General features: G+C 43.8%; 1 protein-coding gene across 1 annotated transcript in view; it reads right to left on the bottom strand.

Annotated features, from left to right (window-relative positions):
* Positions 1-1,290: 1,290 nt before the first annotated feature.
* The window catches only part of ALLC (allantoicase), an 823,350-nt gene continuing 798,968 nt past the window's right edge, over positions 1,291-25,672 (bottom strand). The window contains exon 13 of the mRNA XM_085610751.1: positions 1,291-5,201. Coding sequence (XP_085466877.1) covers positions 5,013-5,201 — 189 coding nt within the window. The 3' untranslated portion in view covers positions 1,291-5,012. The remainder of the gene's footprint in view (positions 5,202-25,672) is intronic.

Here is a 25,672-nt window from a genome sequence, read left to right on the forward strand (position 1 = left end):
GGCCAGTGCAAGACCCCACAGTAACCATGGATCGATCAGCAGGCGATGGAAAATCAGTTGTTCTCCACCCATTAGTTAAATTCATGGGCTGTGGTCTGGTGAGTGAGGACGATCATGGCGATGAAGCTGGGACATCATTGAAGGATCAAAAATCAGTGGAGTGTCCATCAGGGCCTCATCCATTGCTACTAACATCGGTGTCCCCCTCCTCCTGTGCCGGGGCCGGTGAAGTGGCCATCTCCCGTGGAAAATGTTGGGCCTTCTAGAACGAGAACACCTTCCCTTGGGTTTTTGCTGAGGAAGAGGCCAAGAATGCTCCATGACTCCCCTGCGCAGTGCTCAATCTGTGTGGCTCGCTGCAGCGGCTGATGTTCTGTAGCCCATTCCCAAGCCTGTTCAGTGGGATCGAAGAAATAAGTTTAAGACTGGAAGATGACCTTCAGCCGGGCCAGGAAAAGGAGCATGTAGCGGAGGTTGAGGGCATGGAGCTTCTGTTTCACCTCCTCGAAGGAGCAACAATGCTGCTGCACTGCTCTGGTGCAGTTAGGGAAAATCAAGACTCTAGAGTTCTGGTTGTGCCCGGGCTTTGCGCAAGATAATGTCTCGATCCCGGAAGTTAAGTATGCACAATATCACTGGTTGAGGTGGAGCCTCAGTCCGGGCTGGGGGCACAAGATCAATGTACCCTTTCAATGACGGATATTTCGGAGAGTTTGCCTGCCATGATTCAGGGCCGGAACCATGTCTCCAGAGGTTCTGCTATCAAGTTCCCCTACTTATAGACATTTTCTAGACAGAAAAATGTGATTTAGTGTGTGAGTCTTTAAAGGTTGTTCTTGGGGTCAGCATCCTTTTAAAGTGCCACTCCTCTGTACTGCCCTTCCTCCAGAAAAGCAGCCTGTCACAGCAGAAGAGACTTTGAATCTGATAGCCCCACAATGTAGGCCATGGGAGAGACTTGAAGTTCACACCTGGATGTCAACCACAATGATATATGCATCAAAGAATTATCAAAGGGCCTGTTGCAGGGATTCTGCTCAGTAACAGAACTATGCTTGGGATAATAGAACATCAGTGTGTAGGGGACTGACTCACCATCCCACATCAGTATCTATGAGCCGAAGGTCGACTAGCCATGGTGCCTCACCTGCCCTCCTAACCTTCCCAGAGAGACAAGTGATTTGGCACCCCACAACATAACACTCTCGACCCTCTCAGGGATCGCAGTAACAGGACACACCCTTTCACTCTCTCAATCGTATTTGTCCACAATTAGATAAAGAGATACAATGGAGGTTTACAATATTTATTTTAAACTATTGTGCTGTAAGGTGCAATAATTGTACCACAATTAAAAAGCAATTACATGTCAATAATGTCATTAGCATGGTTAATAAACCAAATATAATAAAAAGTCGTCATCTTATCAGAGAGATCGACCTAAACCCTCCTGTACTACTGAATATCTGGGTTTAGAGGCAGACCATGTACCTTAGCATACATAGGTGGATGTTCTACATCTCAGCTGATGCTGCACTCTTGACTCAGGAGCTTCGCTCTGTGTTCCTGTTTTCAGAACTCCTGTCCTCCAATATATGACAGGATATGTGTATTCAAAACAGGAGCTGCATTCTTATATTATGTCCAGGTCCTAGTGTCTTACCAGAGAGTATAACAAGGAGCAATGTTGATTGACCTTGTTTAGGATGTTCAGACTAAATCTCAGGAAAAGAATAAAATACAAAAACATGTGCTTGTTCTGTGTGAAAATACAATGTGGCACAAAGACCAGTATGATATTTAGTAACGTGCAAAATAAAAGTGGCCTACAATGTGCATAATATAGCTAACACAGGGAAATCCTCAATGGGCAATACAAGAAACACACTACAGGCCCCAGGCCTACTCTTTATGATTCTCTTATCAGCCCATGTCCTGCCTAAGATGTGCCCAGTCCCCTTCCCATTGACCTCTCTCAGAATCAAAGTGCATCCTTTGAAGCGTTCTTCCTCCAATATGTGTCCCACCCAGCTGTCAGGAATGCAGAAATCCACAAATCTGTCTTTGGGTTGTCCTCTACCTCTCCATGCTCCTACAGTCAGCCTGTGGTCTCCCTGAATGGAACCCAGAGTCCTCCATATGTTATGACTCTTACTGGCACACATACACACAGCACATTTGTGCAACCACACATGTGCTGAACAGTGCTACATACTAACTTGATGTAGACCAAGGGTGAGTTAAGTAAACAGCAACCACCAAACTCGTTCTGCTTGTTTACTCCTTGTAAAGACAGCAGCCTTTCACCACCATGAGGGCAGCACTTTGGGCGCCTCTCTTGGTCCAACAAGACAGCACTCTGAGAGACAGATCTATGTCATTGTGAACATGCTTTGTCTCTGACAGCAAAAATCAGCATTAGGGATCCAGACATCAGTAGAGTTGGGCACTTGGCAGGGGTACACGTCCATTAACATACAGAGAACCTTTACATCCCAACAGATGCCTGCGTTTGCCTATGACTAAAATAATCAGCATCAGGGTTCTGGATATCATTGCAGCTGGAGCGCTCAGGACAAGAGTGCACTTTCATCACCACGTGAGGGACGTTTGCATCTCAACACCATTTTTATTGGGCATAGAGGAGGATCGCTTTCATCTCTGCTATCTAGAGGATACCGTTCTTGATGAAGTTCGATCTGTGCTTTTTTCATTTTCTCATCGATGGTCTAGAGACGGGAGTCTCCTGTAACAGACCTATTTGCTTCCAGTAAAAAAGTGCTGGTGGACTTATTTTGTTCCAGGAGGAAGGACCATCAGACATGGGCAGTGGACGCCCTTTCATACAGGTGGCCTCTTGGTCTTCTGCATGTCTTTCCTCCTTTTCCCCTTCTTCCCAAATGACTTTCAGGGTCAGGAGGGAGAGTGCTTCTGTGATACTGACAGCACCAACATAGCCCTGCTTGAGTTGGTATCCTCTCCTGACATCTATGAGGAGAGGAGAGTAATGGAGATTCCCAACAATCCCTTTCCTTCCCTTTTTCTAATATTGAAGCAGAACCATGTGGGGAGGCTTAGACTAGCGGCTTCAAGGTTGAGAGGTTAGAAATGAAGAGAAAGATGTTTTTGCAGCATATCTTGTACCTTACAGGCCCCCTAGGAGATTGTCTACCTTGAAGGCTTATTCCCGGCACTGGGGAATATTCAGTAAGTGGTGTGCTTTACGTCATCTGAATCCCTCTATAGCTGATTTATGTCAGGAGATGTATTTTGTACAGGATGCGGCTAATTTCTGTTTTAAGAATTCCACCCATAAGATTCAATGGTCTTCTATAAGGGCATTCAGAGTTTTATAGTGCAATCTTTTGTACGAAGAGGAGCTGACATCCAGGCTCTTTAAGAGCTTAGCTAATATCCATCCACCACTGCCACATCAATTTCTACTTGGAATCTATTGTTATCTTTGGAGGCATTGAAAAGTCCTCCTTTTGTACCTCTGTAGGTATATATCAAGACCTTAACTTTTAATACCTTCTTTTTAGTCGCTATCACCTCCTCAAGAAGGATAGGGGAGTTAGGAGCTTTGTCATACAAACACCCTTTTGGTTGTATCTTTGAGGACAGGGTTATTTTATGGCTTCTCCCTTCCATTATCCCTGATGTTAGTTTCTCTTTCCACAAGTAGCTAGAGGTGATCCTACCTCAATATGTTTGCTTCTTAGTTAGAGGAAGAAGGAAAGCTCTATAGCTTAGATGTTAGGAGAGCTCTCTTCATTTAGCTTGAGAGGGTGGTTTCCTTTAGAATCTCCAAATCCAGGTTTGTTAACTTTAAACCGGCAAACAGGGGACATAGGCTAACAGTTGCTTGTTTGTATTGTTGGATCATATCCCTAATTGTGCTGGCATATAAGGCTGTGGATCAGTTCATGCCAGGTGGTGTCCAGGGGAGGTCCACTTGGGGAATGTCATACTTGATGGTCAAGATGCAGGGGGGGGGCTCAATTTCAGAATTATGTAGAGTGGCCACATGGGCGTCTCCTTGCACCTATGACTCTTTGGGATTGGCCAGGGAACATAGTTGGAGAAAACTTTTTATTTGAAAGTATTAGCCTATATTAACCAATTGGGGCATTTTCTCACTGTGTATTTGTATGTTTCTGTATTAGACTTCTGTTTGTTTTTTGGGAGCATGCAATGCTGAGCTGTCCTGTTTTTTTTATTATTTGTAATTCTCAAGCCCGTAATTAAGGAAAGTGGTAACTGTATCACTCCGAGCCTTACCCCTCACTTTCAGTACTTACGACACTTCCCTCTGTATTCTATGCCAACTAAACAAAATGATATGTGGTGTTTTTAACAAACATGAGTGATGGGGGAGGTGCTATGTATTTAACACATTACTTTACAATTATTGGCTGTCTTGTGAGGCAGGACTGCCTCAAACCCATAAGTAGTTAAAGTGAGAGGTAGGACTCAGAATAATTCAAGTACCGGTAAGTAGTTGGGGTGTTTGTGATCTTTCCTGTAGAGTAAAATTGTTATAATCAGCATTTATGTGCAATGGATTTCCAGTGTAAATTCTTAGCTATACTGTGAACTTTAGCTGTCAGTTTTGTAGGAGAAGGTGAGCAAATAAACACAAACAACCTGTGATTTGGGAATGATTAAGTACATACATTAGCCTTAAAGTTTACTGCGAACCCATATTTTGATTTTTCTCTTTTGTTTTCTTATGTTACTTTTTAACAGACACAACAGTGTAATTCCATATGGATTTCGACAACATTATAACAGGCAATTTACCATGTTGCACTTGGGAAGGCAGGATTTGGGAAGTACGTGCATTCTTTGAAAAATGTTTTGCCTTGAGAAAATTGTACAACTGTATTAAGAATGTAACAAAGCCAATAAACCAGATGTACAGTTCGCTTTTCTCTTTAAAAAAATAATCTGAAAACTTAACAGTAACATTCATCAAACATGTGGATTTGTTTTCTATTTTCTGTGCAAAATCAATAAGCTTGAGCTTCAAGACGACTCATTTCAACTTGTTTGTTTGTGGAGGGTAAAGCTCTGTGGAAGCCCCATAGACGCATTCTGCTGATACCTCCATCAGGAGCCATGGTCAGTCTCACATGAGTGACGACATCACGGGATTCCAGAGATGTTGCTTCAAAGAAATGCCTCTTATGAGGACTAAGCTGCAAGGAAAAATACATGTTTAGTATTATTAGCACAGTTAAATGTAGCGTCTATAGTGTGCAGATTGAAACTATAGTTTAATCAAATTGCCAGGTACTCTAATATGCGTCTGCACTGTACAGATGAGGCTTAATTTATCGCCAAGAAATCTGACCAGCCCTATATTAAAAACAGAGGCTCGGCAATCTAAAGGGAAGCCAGGCCAAACAGCTCATGGCCCCTATGGACCCGATGAGCTGGTGAAAGCGGCGGTTTCTACATAGGGGCATTGACACCCTGACTGCAGCCATAGCCATTACATTACTTGCATGCACATCCAAATTGTATGTATGCCACTGCACAGAGCTGCCAGTTTCTCACAGACAGTAGTAGGCGTTGTTTTATTGCTAACTGGCAGCTACGGTTGTTTGACTGAACTACGCATGTCAGGTTCGCCAGTATTTTGCTTTTGGCTAAACAGACATGCACAGTTTATGGCTCCCCCCTAGACATAGATGTCAGCGAGCTGGATAAGCAACACAGCCCCATCAGTCTCAGATGGAGCGCTGTGGTCACCTGTCCCAGCCAATCCTTGCACAGCTCTTATGCTGTTTACTATTATAAACATCAGGAGAGCAGTGCTTTTATTGGCTGAGATGGGATGTATTCATTTCTCTTTGCACAGCATGCATTGCTCAGCTCTTCACAAGGTGTGGATAGAGTCGGCCCGCTGGTGTAGGAGATCTACTTCAGTGCTGAGGTTAGCTGGTTTTTGGGATGTTTATTTTTTTTATAATAACCAAAAACAGGGGAGATGGAGGTAGACATTAGGTTCATCCTCCAGATTGTGTATAGTTATTAACAAATCTGTAAATGACAGATCAGAGAACCTAACCAAAGGGAAGGGTTTTCGCTAAATGTGCGAAACAGAGCCCCGAATCTAAGAAGAGAAAATTATCTTCTTGAGTCCCCTCACTCACCAAGGGTTGCCCCTAGGTGATGTGCTTCCTCATTGGGGCCGTCCCAGGCAGCTACTGTCTGGGGCGTGCTGCAACTTGCGGAACTACGTAGGAGCACTTTTTGTGAAAAAATGTGTAGTGCAGTGTATGGGGGAGTGGTGATGGTGATGCTAAAAATACCTAGGTAGTGAGCGATTAATTTATTCCTGCTCCTAGTTGGTATGGATAAAAAGGGGTTAATAGTAGGGAGGAAGTGTAACTGTTACATGTATACTGTCCATAGTATTTGGTCGACATGTTTCGAGGTGTCCCCTAAACCTCTTCTTCAGGACCACATGGGGACCAGCCCCATGCATACCACTCTGTGAGAAAAACAATCCTGTACTAAAGAAATAATATAATAAAGAACAGATGCACACCTAATGTGTGAGCACCAAAATTAAATACATACGGTTGAAATCAGACTCGTAGTATCTGTTCAAGGAGATAAAGTGACAAAGAGATTAGTACATATTGCCTGACCACCTTACACGTGGGCAGGTCCAACCCGTGTGCAGCGCTTAAATCAATGTGTTCCTCTATAGTTTTTGTCAGTGCCCTTAGTAGTAAAATGTATAATTAGTGCTTGTTTCCAATGTGACACCTTGGAACACATCAGACTACTCTATTGTGAGAAAGCCTTTCCACACCATGAGGACATCGTCAATGTACCTCTTCCATTCCAGTATTTTTTCTCGGTGTGGGTTGTTGTCTGACAACATCTTGTTTTTTACTCCAGGCCACGCTATGGGGAATAACTAACCAGTTTTTTGTTTTTTATCCATGGCCCTTCCCTTGACTTAAATACTTTATATACATTCTTCTAAGGTTACTACAAGCCCCTCCATCCTGGCAGTCCATGAGGCACAGCGTTGCCGAAACAAAAGTATGTTCTTACAAATTGTGAACAGTATGTTTCTATGTTTGTTTTGTAATGTTTGCTCACAAGTGTTTCTTTCTTTTTACCAATGTTTTTAACGATTAACCATGCTTTCTCACAATAGAGTAGTCCGATGTGTTCCAAGGTGTCACATTGGATACAAGCACTAATTATACATTTTACTACTAAGGGCACTGACAAAAACTATAGAAGAACGCATTGATTTAAGCACTGCACACGGTTTGGACCTGCCCACGTGAAAAGTGGGCAGGCAATATGTACTAATCTCTTTGTCACTTTATCTCCTTGAACTACGAATCTGATTTCAACCGTAAGTATTTAATTTTGGTGCTCACACATTAGGTGTGCATCTGTTCTTTATTATATTATTTCTTTAGTATAGGATTGTTTTTCCCATGGAGTGTTATGCATGGGGCTGGTCCCCATGTGGTCCCGAAGAGGAGGTTTAGGGGACACCTCGAAACATGTCGACCAAATACTAGGGACAGTATACATATAACAGTTACACTTCCTCCCTACTATTAACCCCTTTTTATCCATACCAACTAGGAGCACGAATAAATAAATCGCTCACCAGCTAGGTATTTTTAGCATCACCATCACCACACCCCTATACACTGCACTACACATTTTTTCACAAAAAGTGCTCCTACGTAGTTCCGCAAGTTGCAGCACGCCCCAGACAGCAGCTGTCTGGGATGGCCCCAATGATGAAACATGTCACCTAGGGGCAACCCTTAGTGGGTGAGGGGACTCAAGAAGAGTATTTACTCTTCTTAGATTCGGGGCGTTGTTTCACGCATTTAGCGGAAGCCCTTCTTTTTGGTTAGGTTCTCTGATCTGTCATTTACAGATTTGTTAATAACTATGTTTTTTTATAATACATCAAGTCTGTTTGTTTCATGCACTCCATTTCCGTCACACAGTTTCCTCCTGTTATAGCGCTCTAATTGGCATGGGTCATTGTTGGCAAAGGGCGGAGATAAGGGCTCATCCAGATTCGCTGTTCCCAAGGTACCCAGCACCGGTCAGAATAATCAATAACGCATACAGTGTAGTCAGAAAGGAAACATCATATTGAAAATTAAGGGCCTTTCACGCATAATTTTTTATATATCTCGCCCCATCCCCCTTTTAAGAAATCAGTAAAAATCAAACAAAATATCTAAAATAGATTAGTTATGGTGCAAAGTAAGGGCCAAGAAATCTCGAGACTGGATGAATTAATGCACTAAATTTGCAATAAGTTGATTGCAATGTCACTGTGGAACGAGTTCAGCCAAGTCATAATATGGGGCTTTTTTCCCATCTTTTTTTCCACTTTTTCTTATGTCTCTCATTTGGTTATTTTGAGGATTTAACAATTTTAGAAATAAATGTTATATAGGGATTATGTGATGTTTGAATTAAAATGAAGAAAAAAGTGTTTATTGTTTGTAAATATTGTAGATTTAATAATTACTTATGTATGTTATTGTAGCTCTGAAGAAGTCAGAGAGGACAAAATGCGTTTGCTACTGTGAAGATGAAGATTTAAGAATAAAGGATCATAAAATAAATATGTCTGATTGGTGTTTTGTAGAAAGAAAATGTGGAATCTGTATTATACCATCCAAAGTGTTTTTTGCTGAACTCTACTGAAACGAAAATCAGTTGCATGATATATTGATGGGTGCTGAACCAATACAGTTGATTGATGAGTTAAGGGTAGTCTAAACCTAGGAAGTTTAGGGTAGTTGAACCTACGGTTCCGTGCACCACAAATTAGTCCTAACTATCCCCACAGTTAGATAGGTGCAGTCCTTGTTGCCTCAATCCCCGTGGAGTTAAAAATATTTTACCATGATGATATGTTGTTAGTCCAGATCCTACTGTTGACTAATGGGCAAATCAATATTTTTAAACTTGATATTTGGATAAGCAACCGTCTATTGACTGGAATCTCATCAGACAATTTTCGATCCACATAGAATAATGCAGCTTCTCTTTATTTCACCCATTTATTCAATCTAACATACACTGTACATAATACAGAGTTCAACGAAGCAGTGCACCTCTGGTACACTTTGGAAATTTAAAACCAGCATGAATTGTGTGCCTTTTTGGATTGTAGAGTGCTCTTTTTGAAAATTAAAGAAAACAGTACCCTCTGCATGTCCTGTGATTGCACCTTACTTTTTACAGTGACATCTATGAAACAGCTTTTAATACTGTAGTGCTCTTGCCTTCTTGAGGATGCCTTCTAGTAACTGCATGTTGTATTGTAGTCTTGAACAATATAATACAAACCGTATTTCAAAATGTGTTATTTCTATTATGTATTAGACACAGGTATATACGCTAAAAACATCCTACAACCTCCTACAGTCACACAATATAAAGAATTACTTGTAGTAGTCACGGTTAGAACATTAAAATGTGATACTTAGCAGTCCATTCGCTAATTTTATCATGAAAGGCTTTTAAATTCAAAGAACAGCATAAGTCTCAAACAGTAGGTAAAAAAATATCAGCTGGATGACTTCATTAATTTACATTTATGTAGATACAGCTTACACGGCCTGTATTATGTAACAGTCATACTGTTTCTGTTTTCACCAGAGTACACCCTCAAACAGGTGCGCCAGGCACAAGCAGGGACAGTGCGCCCTATTACAATCAGTGTGCTGCCACCAGAGCAGATGCAAACTTGTGGCTACCTCCAAGACAGTGCATTAGTGAAAGAGGGAGCAGCTTCTTGAAGCAGCTGGTCTGTCTTTCACGGTCAAGGCGGCACCCGCCTGCACTTCAAACAGGCAGGGGCGCAGCGATACTCTATAGGCGGGTGCAGTAAATGAGGGCTACCATCAAGAGGCACACTGACTGTGTCCCACTTGTTATGGCTCACAGTCAGTGTGTCTCATGAGGCATCTTCATCTCATCCTTACAAAGTGTTTCACTCATTTGTACAGGGCCATGACCTTACGTACGTGCCGGAACGCCCTTTGAAATAGTGTTACGATATTTGTATTACAGAAGGGGCACACAAGTGTCTGTGACTCCTCTGGTAATGAAACTGTGCCATTGGGTTACAGAAAATGGGTGCCCACTCCTGTTGCCCATCCAAGGCACTCTCTGTAATATGGCCCCAGTTTGTTGGTCAGTATAACTCTATTAGCGATTTTATGTCCGTTTTTGGCAGTTGTTGTAAAATCAGTTTACAAATGGAGAAAGTGTAAGCCGTGCACAATAGAAAATAACAAACATTGTCAAAGCCAATATCTCTGTCTTTACACCCAAAGGAATAATGGGACACAACACACATGGTGAGTCACAGGTGTGCTCTGCAACTCCCTAGGGGTATATGCTTCATGACTCCTTTTCACTCCTGAGAGCTCAAGTAGGTGACTCTCTAGACTCGCTGCAACATAAGCCATCCTCTTCTCTTCGGTAGAGCAGTGTTGTATAGTCAATTAGGGGGAAAGAGCCTTTTTTAAAGAACTGATATGGATAGTTGCCCACTTCTAAGTACACTGGTTGATATTACACAAATCACATTATTATTTTTCAGATCAATAACTGCTCAGGATAGTGATAACATAACAACTCTTTTTTGAGACTTCCATACCTCAAGTATTTTTTGAAGACTCACTTGTTCCCTGCATTCCTGTCTTCACCATCATGAAGTTCCCTGAACACAGAATTCCATGTCCCTGAATAAGCAGACAGTCCAATAGCACCATTGGGATGAACCATTGGCTTGTGGTATGACAAGCTACTTTAGTTAAAGCATAATATCAATGCTCTCTGACCGTTCAAATGCACCCGACCGCTTTCGTAAAAAGGCTGGAGTAATTAAGAACATACACATGATACGGATAATCCCTGCCAATGTATAATTCCAGCCTCAATTATATTAGTCCATTCCAAATGTGCATTATGACAAGGTTAGAAATGTCAAATGATAGCCGTTCACTCTTTCTACCATAGACAGCAGCTGCAACATCATCGCTCCATGCCCATCTCACCTCCACCCGGACATATGGAACCCCCAGTATGTAGAGGAGCAGGTGGAAACCTTCCCCTTCCAGGCCGAGATCGTGTAGCTGATGTCCCTGTTCTTCAGCACCTTCTATTTCAACAAGGAGATCTTCATGAGGGAGCAAATCTCCAATGCTTCTAATGCTGTAGACTAAATAAGACATGAAAGCCTTATACACCCCATCGAACTGGATAGTGGGAAACAGCTGAAGATCAATATTATTCCCAACCCACGGGAGCATACCCTCACTCTGCTGGACAATGGCATCGGCATTCCCAAGGCCTTAAAAGAAGTGTTGCAGGCAGGTGCAGGCATATCCATGATTGGGCAGTTTGGTGTGGGTTTCTACTCTACCTACTAGGTGGCTGAGACAGTGGTGGTCATCTCCAAGCACAAAGACGATATGGAGTATATGAGGGGAGCCAATTGGCAGAGGACCCCTAGTAATGTTGTACTTGAAGGAGGACCAGATGAAGTACCTGGAGGAGAAGCGTGTCAAGGAGGTGGGGAAGACGCACTCCCAGTTCATCGGCTATCCCATCACACTTTACCTCGAAAAGGACCGTGAGAAGGAGATAAGTGATGATGAGGCCAAGCAGGAGAAGGCAGAGACGAAAAAGGATGACAACCCATGGGCCTCACTCTATTTTATTATTTGCTTATTGCTTTGAATTAAAAAATGTGTTAATTTAATTGATCAGCTTTAAAAGGTGAAAAGTATACAACTTGTAGTACATTGACCATGTATCTAATGCTGATAGTATGAATGTTTCTTGTTGTTACAGCCCTTTTATATCTTGCTACTAAAATCTGTACAGGCAGTGAAGCCTGCATTTATCCCTGAACGCCCGGTGCTAAGACCAGGGTAAGTTTGCTTGATATTCATAAACCCCTCGAGGTCTGTACTATTCCTTGCAGGTCTACCTGCATTGAGCGGACACGATCCCAGGTGGTGTAGTTTACCCTTGATGTTCGTATTTTGCCAGGGAGGGTAGTGTCCCCGGGGCTTGGACCTCTCAGTGATTGTGGCTCTGCCCAGTATTGATTGCTGCCCCCCAGCACCTAAAACTGCAGTTCACTAATACTGCTTGGAGGATTTTTCTTTGTTCAGCTCTTGTCATTGTGCAGGAGGTGGTAGTAGTGCCTGATAATATTACACCTGTGTACCATTGAGTGAGGTACCCTATTCACCCTATTGCAGTGAGAATGTCGAAGCAGGGGGACATGCAGTGGCATGAGGATCCCCTAGCCCAGTTACCTTGGGACGATTACTTTTATGATGCACTAGATGCATCAGTCTACAGAGCGGTGGAAGCCCCCATGGAGCAATGCCTGGTGCAGGAAATTGCACGGGAATTCACGTGGTGGTCCCAGACCTCAGCTGATGCGGGCCCAACTCACCACGCTATGGCCCAATCCCTAGATGACCAACCTGTCCTTGCCAAACGACCCCCAGAGGTTGGGGTAGATCGTGATACCTTTGCACATTTGTGTGAAGCATTTTTGGCCCAAAACCTTCTGATACAGCTCCCCTGCCAAAGGCGTCTCCAAACTCGGTTACGGACAATCAGCTTGGTGATGATGTCCATGGTGACACAGATGAGGAACATGGTCCCTCTAGCCCTTGCTGCCTTTTCCAAATACCCTTGCCCACTGAGCCATGGATGATGGGTATGATGTGTGTGCCCAGAGAAGATCCTCCATCCTAGATCGTCTGAATGGACATCATCCACAAAGGTAGTGAACTATGTGGCTTGTTAAATTAGTACCCCGATAGGAAAGGAAGCAGGTAGTCGCCTCAGGACCGAATGGCCTCGTCCCACACTGGATGGCAAGGTAGCTCCACCCCGGCATTGGACCCTAGGATCGCCACCTTTTTAGCAAAATTCTTTAAAGAGATGAAGGAGGGAACTGACAGATCCTGGTGGGACTGCCGGGATAAGCTTCTGGATGCCCTTGGCCCCATGACCTTGTTTCTGGATATGGCAGAAGATGCCAAAGCTTCGCGTTCCCTCATTTCCCCGGAGGTACTCTCTGGTTGGGCTCAGCGCGCAGCCGTATTCCTGGGTAACGCCAACTACATGCTTTTCTACTAAGCAGAGGTGCTCTTGTCTCATCAAAGTAGATCCCAAGTTGGGGGCCCTTTGGTAACCCTTTTATTAAAGAGCTCGGAAAGTTTGTGAATACTTTTACATCTTTAGACAAAGCCCAGTCTTCTATTAAACAGGTGTTCTCCTCCTGGGTTTTTCGGGTAGGAGGGTCAGCCAGCCCTTCCAGCATCCCAGAGGGCAAGGCTCCATGTGCGGGCAGTTCCAAGACCAAGCCCGCTATGGCAATTTCTACCCGATCTGTAGCAGGCAGTCAGGAGGCCAAGATTTCTTGACATGCATCGTTGCCTTAAATTCTGGTAAGTGTGTCTACTATTTTCCTCTTAAGAGTTGGGGGTTGGCTGGCAAATTTTGCCCATGTTTGGGGGATACTCACGAATGATGCTTCGGTCTTGCAGACTGTACAGGGTTTCCACATAGCGTTCTGCGGGCTCCCATGTCAGGAGGCGTGTCTCAGGTCTATTCAGTTTTCAAGGCACAAAGCAGAATTGGTGGACACAGTGGTTGCCCCACTCCTGGAGAAAGGAGTTATTTGTCTTACCTCTGCTAACCCAGAGGGTTTCATCAGCATTATGTTCTTAGTAGACAAGGCAGATTGAGGTCAGCGGCCAGTGTTGAACCTACATGAGTTCAATGAATGGATGGTTGACTGCTATTTCAAAATGGAGAGAATTCAACTCCTTCAGGATGTTTTGCATCCAGCGGATTGAATGATCCGACTTGACTTGAAAGATGCATACCTGGCCATTCCAATCTTTCCTCCCCAAAGGAGGTCCCTACAGTTGGCTGGTGTCAGTAAATATTCCATTTCACAACTCTACCTTTCGGTCTTTCTTCCTCTCCTTGGTGCTTCTCGAAGGTGCTCAAGCCCATTGTGGAGTCTCTCTGAGCACGGGGAATTCGCCTTATTGTGTATCTCAACGAAATGCTCCTTTTGGCATAAGATCCTCGGCAATTGGCACTGCAATTGCAGCAGGTGGTCGATCTTTTGGAGAGCCTCGGGTGTGTGATAAACGTAAAAAAATCCCTTCTGGTACCTTCTCAGAGGGCCACCTTCCTGGGTTTTGTCATAGATTTCACCAAAGATTACATCAGCCTTCTGTCTCGGAGGATATCCAAGATCTGGCACGAGCTCCGCAGAACTTTGGCCAGACAGAGGGTGTCCTTACGCTAGATCGCTTGCCTGGTAGGGCTCTTGTCATCTTGCATCCAGGCCATCTTTCCAGGACCATTGAATTATCGGGCATTGCAGAGATAGAAGGTAGTGCACCTACCGAGAGACCTCACTTATTCTCAGTCAGATGTCCTGCTCGACGAGGCGCAGGAGGAATCCCACATGGAGGCATGGAACGGGAGAGCAATTTTTGGATTAGTCCCGGACCTTATTATAGAATCCGATGCTAGCAGGTCAGGCTGGGGCACTCGGTGTGGAGATTTTTACTAAGGGCAGTTGAAGTCTCCTCAGGAGCAGGCTTTGAACATCAATTATTTGGAGCTTCTGGTGGAATCCTTTGCGATATCGTGTTGGAAAAGGGACAGGATTCAGTCATGTGTCCTTCTCAAAATGGACAACATTTCAGCCGTCAGGTACATAAATAACCTAAGCGGTACTCGGTCAAAGGTTCAGTCCAATCTGGCAACACATTTTTGGCAGTTCTGCCTCGACCACCAGATATCATTGACAATGGAGTACGTCCCTGGTCAGGAGAACTAGGTGGCGGACTGACACTCTCATCATTTTTGAGATTCCAGAAATCAATATTTTTAAACTTGATATTTGGATAAGCAACCGTCTATTGACTGGAATCTCATCAGACAATTTTCGATCCACATAGAATAATGCAGCTTCTCTTTATTTCACCCATTTATTCAATCTAACATACACTGTACATAATACAGAGTTCAACGAAGCAGTGCACCTCTGGTACACTTTGGAAATTTAAAACCAGCATGAATTGTGTGCCTTTTTGGATTGTAGAGTGCTCTTTTTGAAAATTAAAGAAAACAGTACCCTCTGCATGTCCTGTGATTGCACCTTACTTTTTACAGTGACATCTATGAAACAGCTTTTAATACTGTAGTGCTCTTGCCTTCTTGAGGATGCCTTCTAGTAACTGCATGTTGTATTGTAGTCTTGAACAATATAATACAAACCGTATTTCAAAATGTGTTATTTCTATTATGTATTAGACACAGGTATATACGCTAAAAACATCCTACAACCTCCTACAGTCACACAATATAAAGAATTACTTGTAGTAGTCACGGTTAGAACATTAAAATGTGATACTTAGCAGTCCATTCGCTAATTTTATCATGAAAGGCTTTTAAATTCAAAGAACAGCATTAGTCTCAAACAGTAGGTAAAAAAATATCAGCTGGATGACTTCATTAATTTACATTTATGTAGATACAGCTTACACGGCCTGTATTATGTAACAGTCATACTGTTTCTGTTTTCACCAGAGTACACCCTCAAACAGGTGCGCCAGGCACAAGCAGGGACAGTGCGCCCTATTACAATCAGTGTGCTGCCACCAGAGCAGATGCAAACTTGTGGCTACCTCCAAGACAGTGCATTAGTGAAAGAGGGAGCAGCTTCTTGAAGCAGCTGGTCTGTCTTTCACGGTCAAGGCGGCACCCGCCTGCACTTCAAACAGGCAGGGGCGCAGCGATCCTCTATAGGCGGGTGCAGTAAATGAGGGCTACCATCAAGAGGCACACTGACTGTGTCCCACTTGTTATGGCTCACAGTCAGTGTGTCTCATGAGGCATCTTCATCTCATCCTTACAAAGTGTTTCACTCATTTGTACAGGGCCATGACCTTACGTACGTGCCGGAACGCCCTTTGAAATAGTGTTACGATATTTGTATTACAGAAGGGGCACACAAGTGTCTGTGACTCCTCTGGTAATGAAACTGTGCCATTGGGTTACAGAAAATGGGTGCCCACTCCTGTTGCCCATCCAAGGCACTCTCTGTAATATGACCCCGCTTTGTTGGTCAGTATAACTCTATTAGCGGTTTTATGTCCGTTTTTGGCAGTTGTTGTAAAATCAGTTTACAAATGGAGAAAGTGTAAGCCGTGCACAATAGAAAATAACAAACATTGTCAAAGCCAATATCTCTGTCTTTACACCCAAAGGAATAATGGGACACAACACACATGGTGAGTCACAGGTGTGCTCTGCAACTCCCTAGGGGTATATGCTTCATGACTCCTTTTCACTCCTGAGAGCTCAAGTAGGTGACTCTCTAGACTCGCTGCAACATAAGCCATCCTCTTCTCTTCGGTAGAGCAGTGTTGTATAGTCAATTAGGGGGAAAGAGCCTTTTTTAAAGAACTGATATGGATAGTTGCCCACTTCTAAGTACACTGGTTGATATTACACAAATCACATTATTATTTTTCAGATCAATAACTGCTCAGGATAGTGATAACATAACAACTCTTTTTTGAGACTTCCATACCTCAAGTATTTTTTGAAGACTCACTTGTTCCCTGCATTCCTGTCTTCACCATCATGAAGTTCCCTGAACACAGAATTCCATGTCCCTGAATAAGCAGACAGTCCAATAGCACCATTGGGATGAACCATTGGCTTGTTGTATGACAAGCTACTTTAGTTAAAGCATAATATCAATGCTCTCTGACCGTTCAAATGCACCCGACCGCTTTCGTAAAAAGGCTGGAGTAATTAAGAACATACACATGATACGGATAATCCCTGCCAATGTATAATTCCAGCCTCAATTATATTAGTCCATTCCAAATGTGCATTATGACAAGGTTAGAAATGTCAAATGATAGCCGTTCACTCTTTCTACCATAGACAGCAGCTGCAACATCATCGCTCCATGCCCATCTCACCTCCACCCGGACATATGGAACCCCCAGTATGTAGAGGAGCAGGTGGAAACCTTCCCCTTCCAGGCCGAGATCGTGTAGCTGATGTCCCTGATCTTCAGCACCTTCTATTTCAACAAGGAGATCTTCATGAGGGAGCAAATCTCCAATGCTTCTAATGCTGTAGACTAAATAAGACATGAAAGCCTTACACACCCCATCGAACTGGATAGTGGGAAACAGCTGAAGATCAATATTATTCCCAACCCACGGGAGCATACCCTCACTCTGCTGGACAATGGCATCGGCATTCCCAAGGCCTTAAAAGAAGTGTTGCAGGCAGGTGCAGGCATATCCATGATTGGGCAGTTTGGTGTGGGTTTCTACTCTACCTACTAGGTGGCTGAGACAGTGGTGGTCATCTCCAAGCACAAAGACGATATGGAGTATATGAGGGGAGCCAATTGGCAGAGGACCCCTAGTAATGTTGTACTTGAAGGAGGACCAGATGAAGTACCTGGAGGAGAAGCGTGTCAAGGAGGTGGGGAAGACGCACTCCCAGTTCATCGGCTATCCCATCACACTTTACCTCGAAAAGGACCATGAGAAGGAGATAAGTGATGATGAGGCCAAGCAGGAGAAGGCAGAGACGAAAAAGGATGACAACCCATGGGCCTCACTCTATTTTATTATTTGCTTATTGCTTTGAATTAAAAAATGTGTTAATTTAATTGATCAGCTTTAAAAGGTGAAAAGTATACAACTTGTAGTACATTGACCATGTATCTAATGCTGATAGTATGAATGTTTCTTGTTGTTACAGCCCTTTTATATCTTGCTACTAAAATCTGTACAGGCAGTGAAGCCTGCATTTATCCCTGAACGCCCGGTGCTAAGACCAGGGTAAGTTTGCTTGATATTCATAAACCCCTCGAGGTCTGTACTATTCCTTGCAGGTCTACCTGCATTGAGCGGACACGATCCCAGGTGGTGTAGTTTACCCTTGATGTTCGTATTTTGCCAGGGAGGGTAGTGTCCCCGGGGCTTGGACCTCTCAGTGATTGTGGCTCTGCCCAGTATTGATTGCTGCCCCCCAGCACCTAAAACTGCAGTTCACTGATACTGCTTGGAGGATTTTTCTTTGTTCAGCTCTTGTCATTGTGCAGGAGGTGGTAGTAGTGCCTGATAATATTACACCTGTGTACCATTGAGTGAGGTACCCTATTCACCCTATTGCAGTGAGAATGTCGAAGCAGGGGGACATGCAGTGGCATGAGGATCCCCTAGCCCAGTTACCTTGGGACGATTACTTTTATGATGCACTAGATGCATCAGTCTACAGAGCGGTGGAAACCCCCATGGAGCAATGCCTGGTGCAGGAAATTGCACGGGAATTCACGTGGTGGTCCCAGACCTCAGCTGATGCGGGCCCAACTCACCACGCTATGGCCCAATCCCTAGATGACCAACCTGTCCTTGCCAAACGACCCCCAGAGGTTGGGGTAGATCGTGATACCTTTGCACATTTGTGTGAAGCATTTTTGGCCCAAAACCTTCTGATACAGCTCCCCTGCCAAAGGCGTCTCCAAACTCGGTTACGGACAATCAGCTTGGTGATGATGTCCATGGTGACACAGATGAGGAACCTGGTCCCTCTAGCCCTTGCTGCCTTTTCCAAATACCCTTGCCCACTGAGCCATGGATGATGGGTATGATGTGTGTGCCCAGAGCAGATCCTCCATCCTAGATCGTCTGAATGGACATCATCCACAAAGGTAGTGAACTATGTGGCTTGTTAAATTAGTACCCCGATAGGAAAGGAAGCAGGTAGTCGCCTCAGGACCGAATGGCCTCGTCCCACACTGGATGGCAAGGTAGCTCCACCCCGGCATTGGACCCTAGGATCGCCACCTTTTTAGCAAAATTCTTTAAAGAGATGAAGGAGGGAACTGACAGATCCTGGTGGGACTGCCGGGATAAGCTTCTGGATGCCCTTGGCCCCATGACCTTGTTTCTGGATATGGCAGAAGATGCCAAAGCTTCGCGTTCCCTCATTTCCCCGGAGGTACTCTCTGGTTGGGCTCAGCGCGCAGCCGTATTCCTGGGTAACGCCAACTACATGCTTTTCTACTAAGCAGAGGTGCTCTTGTCTCATCAAAGTAGATCCCAAGTTGGGGGCCCTTTGGTATCCCTTTTATTAAAGAGCTCGGAAAGTTTGTGAATACTTTTACATCTTTAGACAAAGCCCAGTCTTCTATTAAACAGGTGTTCTCCTCCTGGGTTTTTCGGGTAGGAGGGTCAGCCAGCCCTTCCAGCATCCCAGAGGGCAAGGCTCCATGTGCGGGCAGTTCCAAGACCAAGCCCGCTATGGCAATTTCTACCCGATCTGTAGCAGGCAGTCAGGAGGCCAAGATTTCTTGACATGCATCGTTGCCTTAAATTCTGGTAAGTGTGTCTACTATTTTCCTCTTAAGAGTTGGGGGTTGGCTGGCAAATTTTGCCCATGTTTGGGGGATACTCACGAATGATGCTTCGGTCTTGCAGACTGTACAGGGTTTCCACATAGCGTTCTGCGGGCTCCCATGTCAGGAGGCGTGTCTCAGGTCTATTCAGTTTTCAAGGCACAAAGCAGAATTGGTGGACACAGTGGTTGCCCCACTCCTGGAGAAAGGAGTTATTTGTCTTACCTCTGCTAACCCAGAGGGTTTCATCAGCATTATGTTCTTAGTAGACAAGGCAGATTGAGGTCAGCGGCCAGTGTTGAACCTACATGAGTTCAATGAATGGATGGTTGACTGCTATTTCAAAATGGAGAGAATTCAACTCCTTCAGGATGTTTTGCATCCAGCGGATTGAATGATCCGACTTGACTTGAAAGATGCATACCTGGCCATTCCAATCTTTCCTCCCCAAAGGAGGTCCCTACAGTTGGATGGTGTCAGTAAATATTCCATTTCACAACTCTACCTTTCGGTCTTTCTTCCTCTCCTTGGTGCTTCTCAAAGGTGCTCAAGCCCATTGTGGAGTCTCTCTGAGCACGGGGAATTCGCCTTATTGTGTATCTCAACGAAATGCTCCTTTTGGCATAAGATCCTCGGCAATTGGCACTGCAATTGCAGCAGGTGGTCAATCTTTTGGAGAGCCTCGGGTGTGTGATAAACGTAAAAAAATCCCTTCTGGTACCTTCTCAGAGGGCCACCTTTCTGGGTTTTGTCATAGATTTCACCAAAGATTACATCAGCCTTCCGTCTCGGAGGATATCCAAGATCTGGCACGAGCTCCGCAGAACTTTGGCCAGACAGAGGGTGTCCTTACGCTAGATCGCTTGCCTGGTAGGGCTCTTGTCATCTTGCATCCAGGCCATCTTTCCAGGACCATTGAATTATCGGGCATTGCAGAGATAGTAGGCAGTGCACCTACCGAGAGACCTCACTTATTCTCAGTCAGATGTCCTGCTCGACGAGGCGCAGGAGGAATCCCACATGGAGGCATGGAACGGGAGAGCATTTTTTGGATTAGTCCCGGACCTTATTATAGAATCCGATGCTAGCAGGTCAGGCTGGGGCACTCGGTGTGGAGATTTTTACTAAGGGCAGTTGAAGTCTCCTCAGGAGCAGGCTTTGAACATCAATTATTTGGAGCTTCTGGTGGAATCCTTTGCGATATCGTGTTGGAAAAGGGACAGGATTCAGTCATGTGTCCTTCTCAAAATGGACAACATTTCAGCCGTCAGGTACATAACTAACCTAAGCGGTACTCGGTCAAAGGTTCAGTCCAATCTGGCAACACATTTTTGGCAGTTCTGTCTCGACCACCAGATATCATTGACAATGGAGTACGTCCCTGGTCAGGAGAACTAGGTGGCGGACTGACACTCTCATCATTTTTGAGATTCCAGCCAAAGGAAGCTGCATCCGGAGGTTTTTCCAATGGTTCAAGCTCAGTGGGGTCCTTATTCAGTTGATCTTTTTACCTCCAGGCTGGATCATCAGTTATCCCAGTTCTTCAGTTGCAGACCAGATCCTCTAGCAGCTGCTACGGATGCGTTCCTGCAGGACTGGGGGAAGGAACGAGCATGCGCGTCACCTTTATTTGCGATGATCACCAGAGCTTCGGCTCAGATCAGACGGCAACACACAGAGGTGGTCCTCATCCCCCTGATTTGGAAGCCACAAGTATGGTTTCCAGTTCTTCTGGAACTTTCTTGGGATTTTCCAATCTGTCTCCCTGGTTTCCGGAACTTCTTTTCAACCCGGATCGGAGTCTGCATCAGATGGTGCTGGACAGGTCCCTATGCCTGATGGCATGGAGTATTATAGAAGTAGATAGTCGATCCGAGGCCTTTCGTCACATGCTGAAGACCTCTTATCCAAGGCTTGGTCAGCCAGTACAGTCAAGCAATACAGGTTAGTTTGGGCACGATGGTGTCGTTGGTGTGTGCAGCCGGGTTGTGATCCCGTGGGTGATGAAGTACTTTAGATCCTGAATTTTCTGGCTAGCTTGCTCCAACAGGACCTGGACTTTTGCTCCATAAACACCTTCCATTCAGCAATATCGGCGGGGCATGTTCCTGTAGATGGTTCCCCGGTGGGGGAGCAATATTTTGTGTAGCGATTGCTTCGGATTATCAGGTTCTCCCTTCCACCAGAGCCACGGTATGCAGAACTTTGGGATGTTAATAAGGTGCTCAACATTTAATATCCTGGCAACCTAATAGGTTTCATTCGCGCAAAGAGATTTTGGCGAAGCTGGCAATGGTTCTCTGTTTGATATTGTGGAGAAGGGTTTCTGATGTTAGAGTCCTGGATATCATGGGAAGAACTTTTTCTCCTATGGGGTCTGTTATCCGATTAGTTGGCGTACTAAATGAAACACTAAGGTTACTGAATACCCAGCATTTCCTGAGTCGCCTAAGCTATACGTGGTGCAGTGTTTAAAGGCCTATGAGGAGATGTCAGCAGACTTTAAGCCTTCAGGAGAGAGACTGCTCCTTATTGCTCTCCGGAAATCTCACAAGTGGTTTTGTTCCCCACTATTGCACATTGAGTGCCGTGGGTCATGTAAGAGGCTGGCATATACCTCAAGATTTTTGAGGTACATTCCGCTAGAGGGGCTATGGCCTCCAAGGCTTTTAGTCTAGGCGCATGACTAGAGGACATTATGAATGTGGCTGATTGGTCCTCAGATTCTACCTTTTAGAGGTTAGTTTTTAAGCCCATTTTGGATATGGCTCATTTGGTGGTAAGTAAGCTTTAAACTAGCATAATTTGAGCCTCTGGGCCTAACATAGAACAAAAAATTTCCTAGCTAACGTAACAGAAAGTTTCAGTACTACTAAGGAGTTGGAGGCGATGATTATCCCACTCGTGGATACCTAATCCGGGATACCCTCCCTGTGACTAGTAAGTAATACGTTTCTGACCTGTGCTTTTATGCAGTATGTTTCTAAGTTCTTGATATTGACTGTTGAAAGTTTTTCTCTGTGCGTGGATGTTCTAATGCACTCTTGATTTCTTAGCAGTCGTTCCTTTAGAGTCAAATTCTAGTGGTAATATTACTTTTTTCGTTCCAGGCATGAATACTGGAAAGCAAGATGTGTTGGAAAAGACCGATGGCGTGACTCGAGCAATGACAGAGGATTTCCAGGACAGAGACAAGGGGCTATATGAAGGATCCTGGCACCTGACTGGATGATGGCAATTGCTGGACTATGTTGTCTTTTGTTCGTTTTTACCAATTTCCCTGTGGTTTCTGGCAAATGTTGTTTGTTTAACACTTTAATATGGCTGTTGTGTAATAAAGAGGAAAAAGTGTAAGCATGATCCTCGCCTTTGAGTCCTTAATAGAATTGAAACTTTCCATTATGATAGCTAGGATATTTTTCATTATAAGGTATGAGTCTACAATGGACAAACGATAGTGTATTTTCATATTACGATTTGTAGAAGTAAAGATTCACAAGTCACCTAATCCACTGCAGTTATTAGTCGAGTCATGCTCCCAGCTGACCCCCACTCATGCCAGCCGGGTAATCACTTCATACCTTCACAGATTCAGTTAGGGTACAATTCACTTCATTTCCAATTAGCATGTTTTATCAGTCTCTCAGTGCACACCTATTCCATATGAATCTACTAATCTAGCATCCATTCACACCCATGCCTTTTTTTCTATAATTGAAAAAAGGGGCCTCCCTGTTGCAGCGTGTGTGTGTGTGCGTCCGTCTGTGTGGGTTTGTGTTACTATCCTTGTGGGGACTTGAGTATGATAACACACTCACGCTGTGGGGACTTGATTGCACTGTGGGGACTTGAACCCAAGTCCCCACAAGGTAAAGTCTTCTAAATGATTGGAAATGACTTCAAAAGCATCTGTGCCAATTTTTACAACTTTTTAAAAAACTGCCTTGTGGGGACCTGTGTTTCACCAAGTGTGTTTATTTTTTTGCTCAGCTCTGCCCCTGTAGACAGGAGGTGGCACTGCAGCCTTAAACACACTTAGCATATTAAACACACTGCAGTAATTGTATCCTATCTAGCAACACAGAGGATAGTGATTTTAAAGAAGCATACCGATCAGAAACCATAATGCCTGAATGCAATGACCTTTTTAATTGTATGTAACCTTTTTTCCTTTTTTTAGAAGCAAATTAAACTACTTATATACTTTTATTTTGTTTGGTGGCTATTTTCTTTGAAAAGCATTGATATGAACAATTAATTGGATTCTAACACTTAACTGATTCACTATTTAATATGAAAGTCTGATAGAAATAAATATGTTTATAAACCACAAAAAAATAGAAGCATGTGGGTCACATTGCATTATTTCTTATTTATATCAATTGAAAGTTTGAGGAGTTTCGGATGGTTACATTAACCATGTATTTGCTGCGCCAAAATGTTCGGCAAACTAAGCTGCCGTTTATTTCATTCCGTGTCTGAATGCTCAGCCCAAGTGAAATGAGAAGCAGTCTAAAATGTGATTAAAGCACATTTTCATTTGTAGCTGTAAAAGCATTAAAAAGCTGAAAGCGTTTTTCTTTTGTCTTGTGTTAGTACAGTTTAAACAGCGTTTAAAAGTGCAATTTCAGGAACACATAAAACGGTCTTTCTCATCTCATTAAAGCTTCAGTAGGAATATCCAAGCCTTATTTCGAATTGGGTTTCTGCATATAAAGTGAAAATCGTCTAACACTCCACCCTCCTGGTCCATTCTCAGGAATTAAGTGAAACCAGCCTGGGAAGTTAAAAACGCCCTGCGAGGCCAAGGTCAATTTGCATGTGAAAGCTTAGGAGCAGCTCGCTCAAGGTGCCTTAATTGCTCAACTCAAAATGAATAGGCAGCCATCCCCTCCTCCCACGGCCTCAGGTTGAAGGGAACACCATCACCTTTGACTGTATGGAGACGATCAACTCCTTGACCCCTTACACTCTTCAGCTGTGTTCTGCTTCTGAACAGAATAAACGGAGCATCATCCTAGTGGGTATTTCTCTGTTTTCACATGACCGCATTAAAGTATTCAAAAGTTATCGGCACACGTTCTCTTAGGGGAGTCAGTGAGTATGGAGCGCAAACTTAACCCGAAGGTACTAGAGCTCTTTACATGAGCATTAGTTACTTTACACAAGGACACACTTGTTTTTAGGCATTATTAGCAGAGTAAGATCAATAAGTGCTATTATAAATGGTCGATGCAGGCGAGGAATTATTTTGAAACTTGTGCTGATTATGTATTGCATATAACAAGGCAAATCAAAGTTTGAAAACTTCTACAATTCACTGATGTACCTGAGTGACCATGCCACATGTATTCCAGACACATAACAAATCCTTAGGGCACAAACTAGAAAGTACCATGTGAGGGCCCCAGGCACATACTAATCCCATCCTAAACCACTACTCCACATATGCACTTTTCAGAGGCCTTACAAAGTCAAAGTAATCCAAAGGGTACAAAGATCAATTGACTCTTGTCTCAACCACATCTCAGGTGACAAATATTCATACAGGCTCAGGTATTACAGAGTACAAATTACAGGCTCAGACATAGGAACAGAGTGATTCCCTTCTTGTTACATATAGCTTTGAGTGCTTGTATTTCATGGAACACAGCTATATTTCAGATTTACAAGCATCAAAAATCTAATTCTCACACCGGACAGCTATCCTTCAATTTATCCCTCACATCAAAATCTGGTTTCAGCTATGGTGTATGTACTATAATAGGAAAATGCCAGAAGCTGCCTAGAACACAGCTCTTTGATGCCCCTTAAAGTATATGCTTCACTTCCTTCAGATGAAAAACCGAGAAAAAAGCTTTCTATGTTACATCCTATAATCTTTACATACTTAGTAAAAACACATCAATGTAAACTTGAAAATGTGATATTTCTATTTTTAGAGGAACCGATATATTCCGAATATTTTATGTTCATTGAATTGTTTCTTGATACAAGGTGTACAGTTTTGTAAAATAAGAAATTAACAATATTTAGTGACATGTTCCTTTCAGAAAGAAAATATGAGACTCCGATTTCTCTCTCAGCATTCATCTCTAATGTGCTGCTGTGCTCCTGGGAGAATGACCAGCAGAGGGTCTCAACCGAGTGGCA

The sequence above is a fragment of the Triturus cristatus genome, chromosome 6, assembly GCF_964204655.1.
Source record: "Triturus cristatus chromosome 6, aTriCri1.1, whole genome shotgun sequence".
Taxonomy (NCBI): domain Eukaryota; kingdom Metazoa; phylum Chordata; class Amphibia; order Caudata; family Salamandridae; genus Triturus; species Triturus cristatus.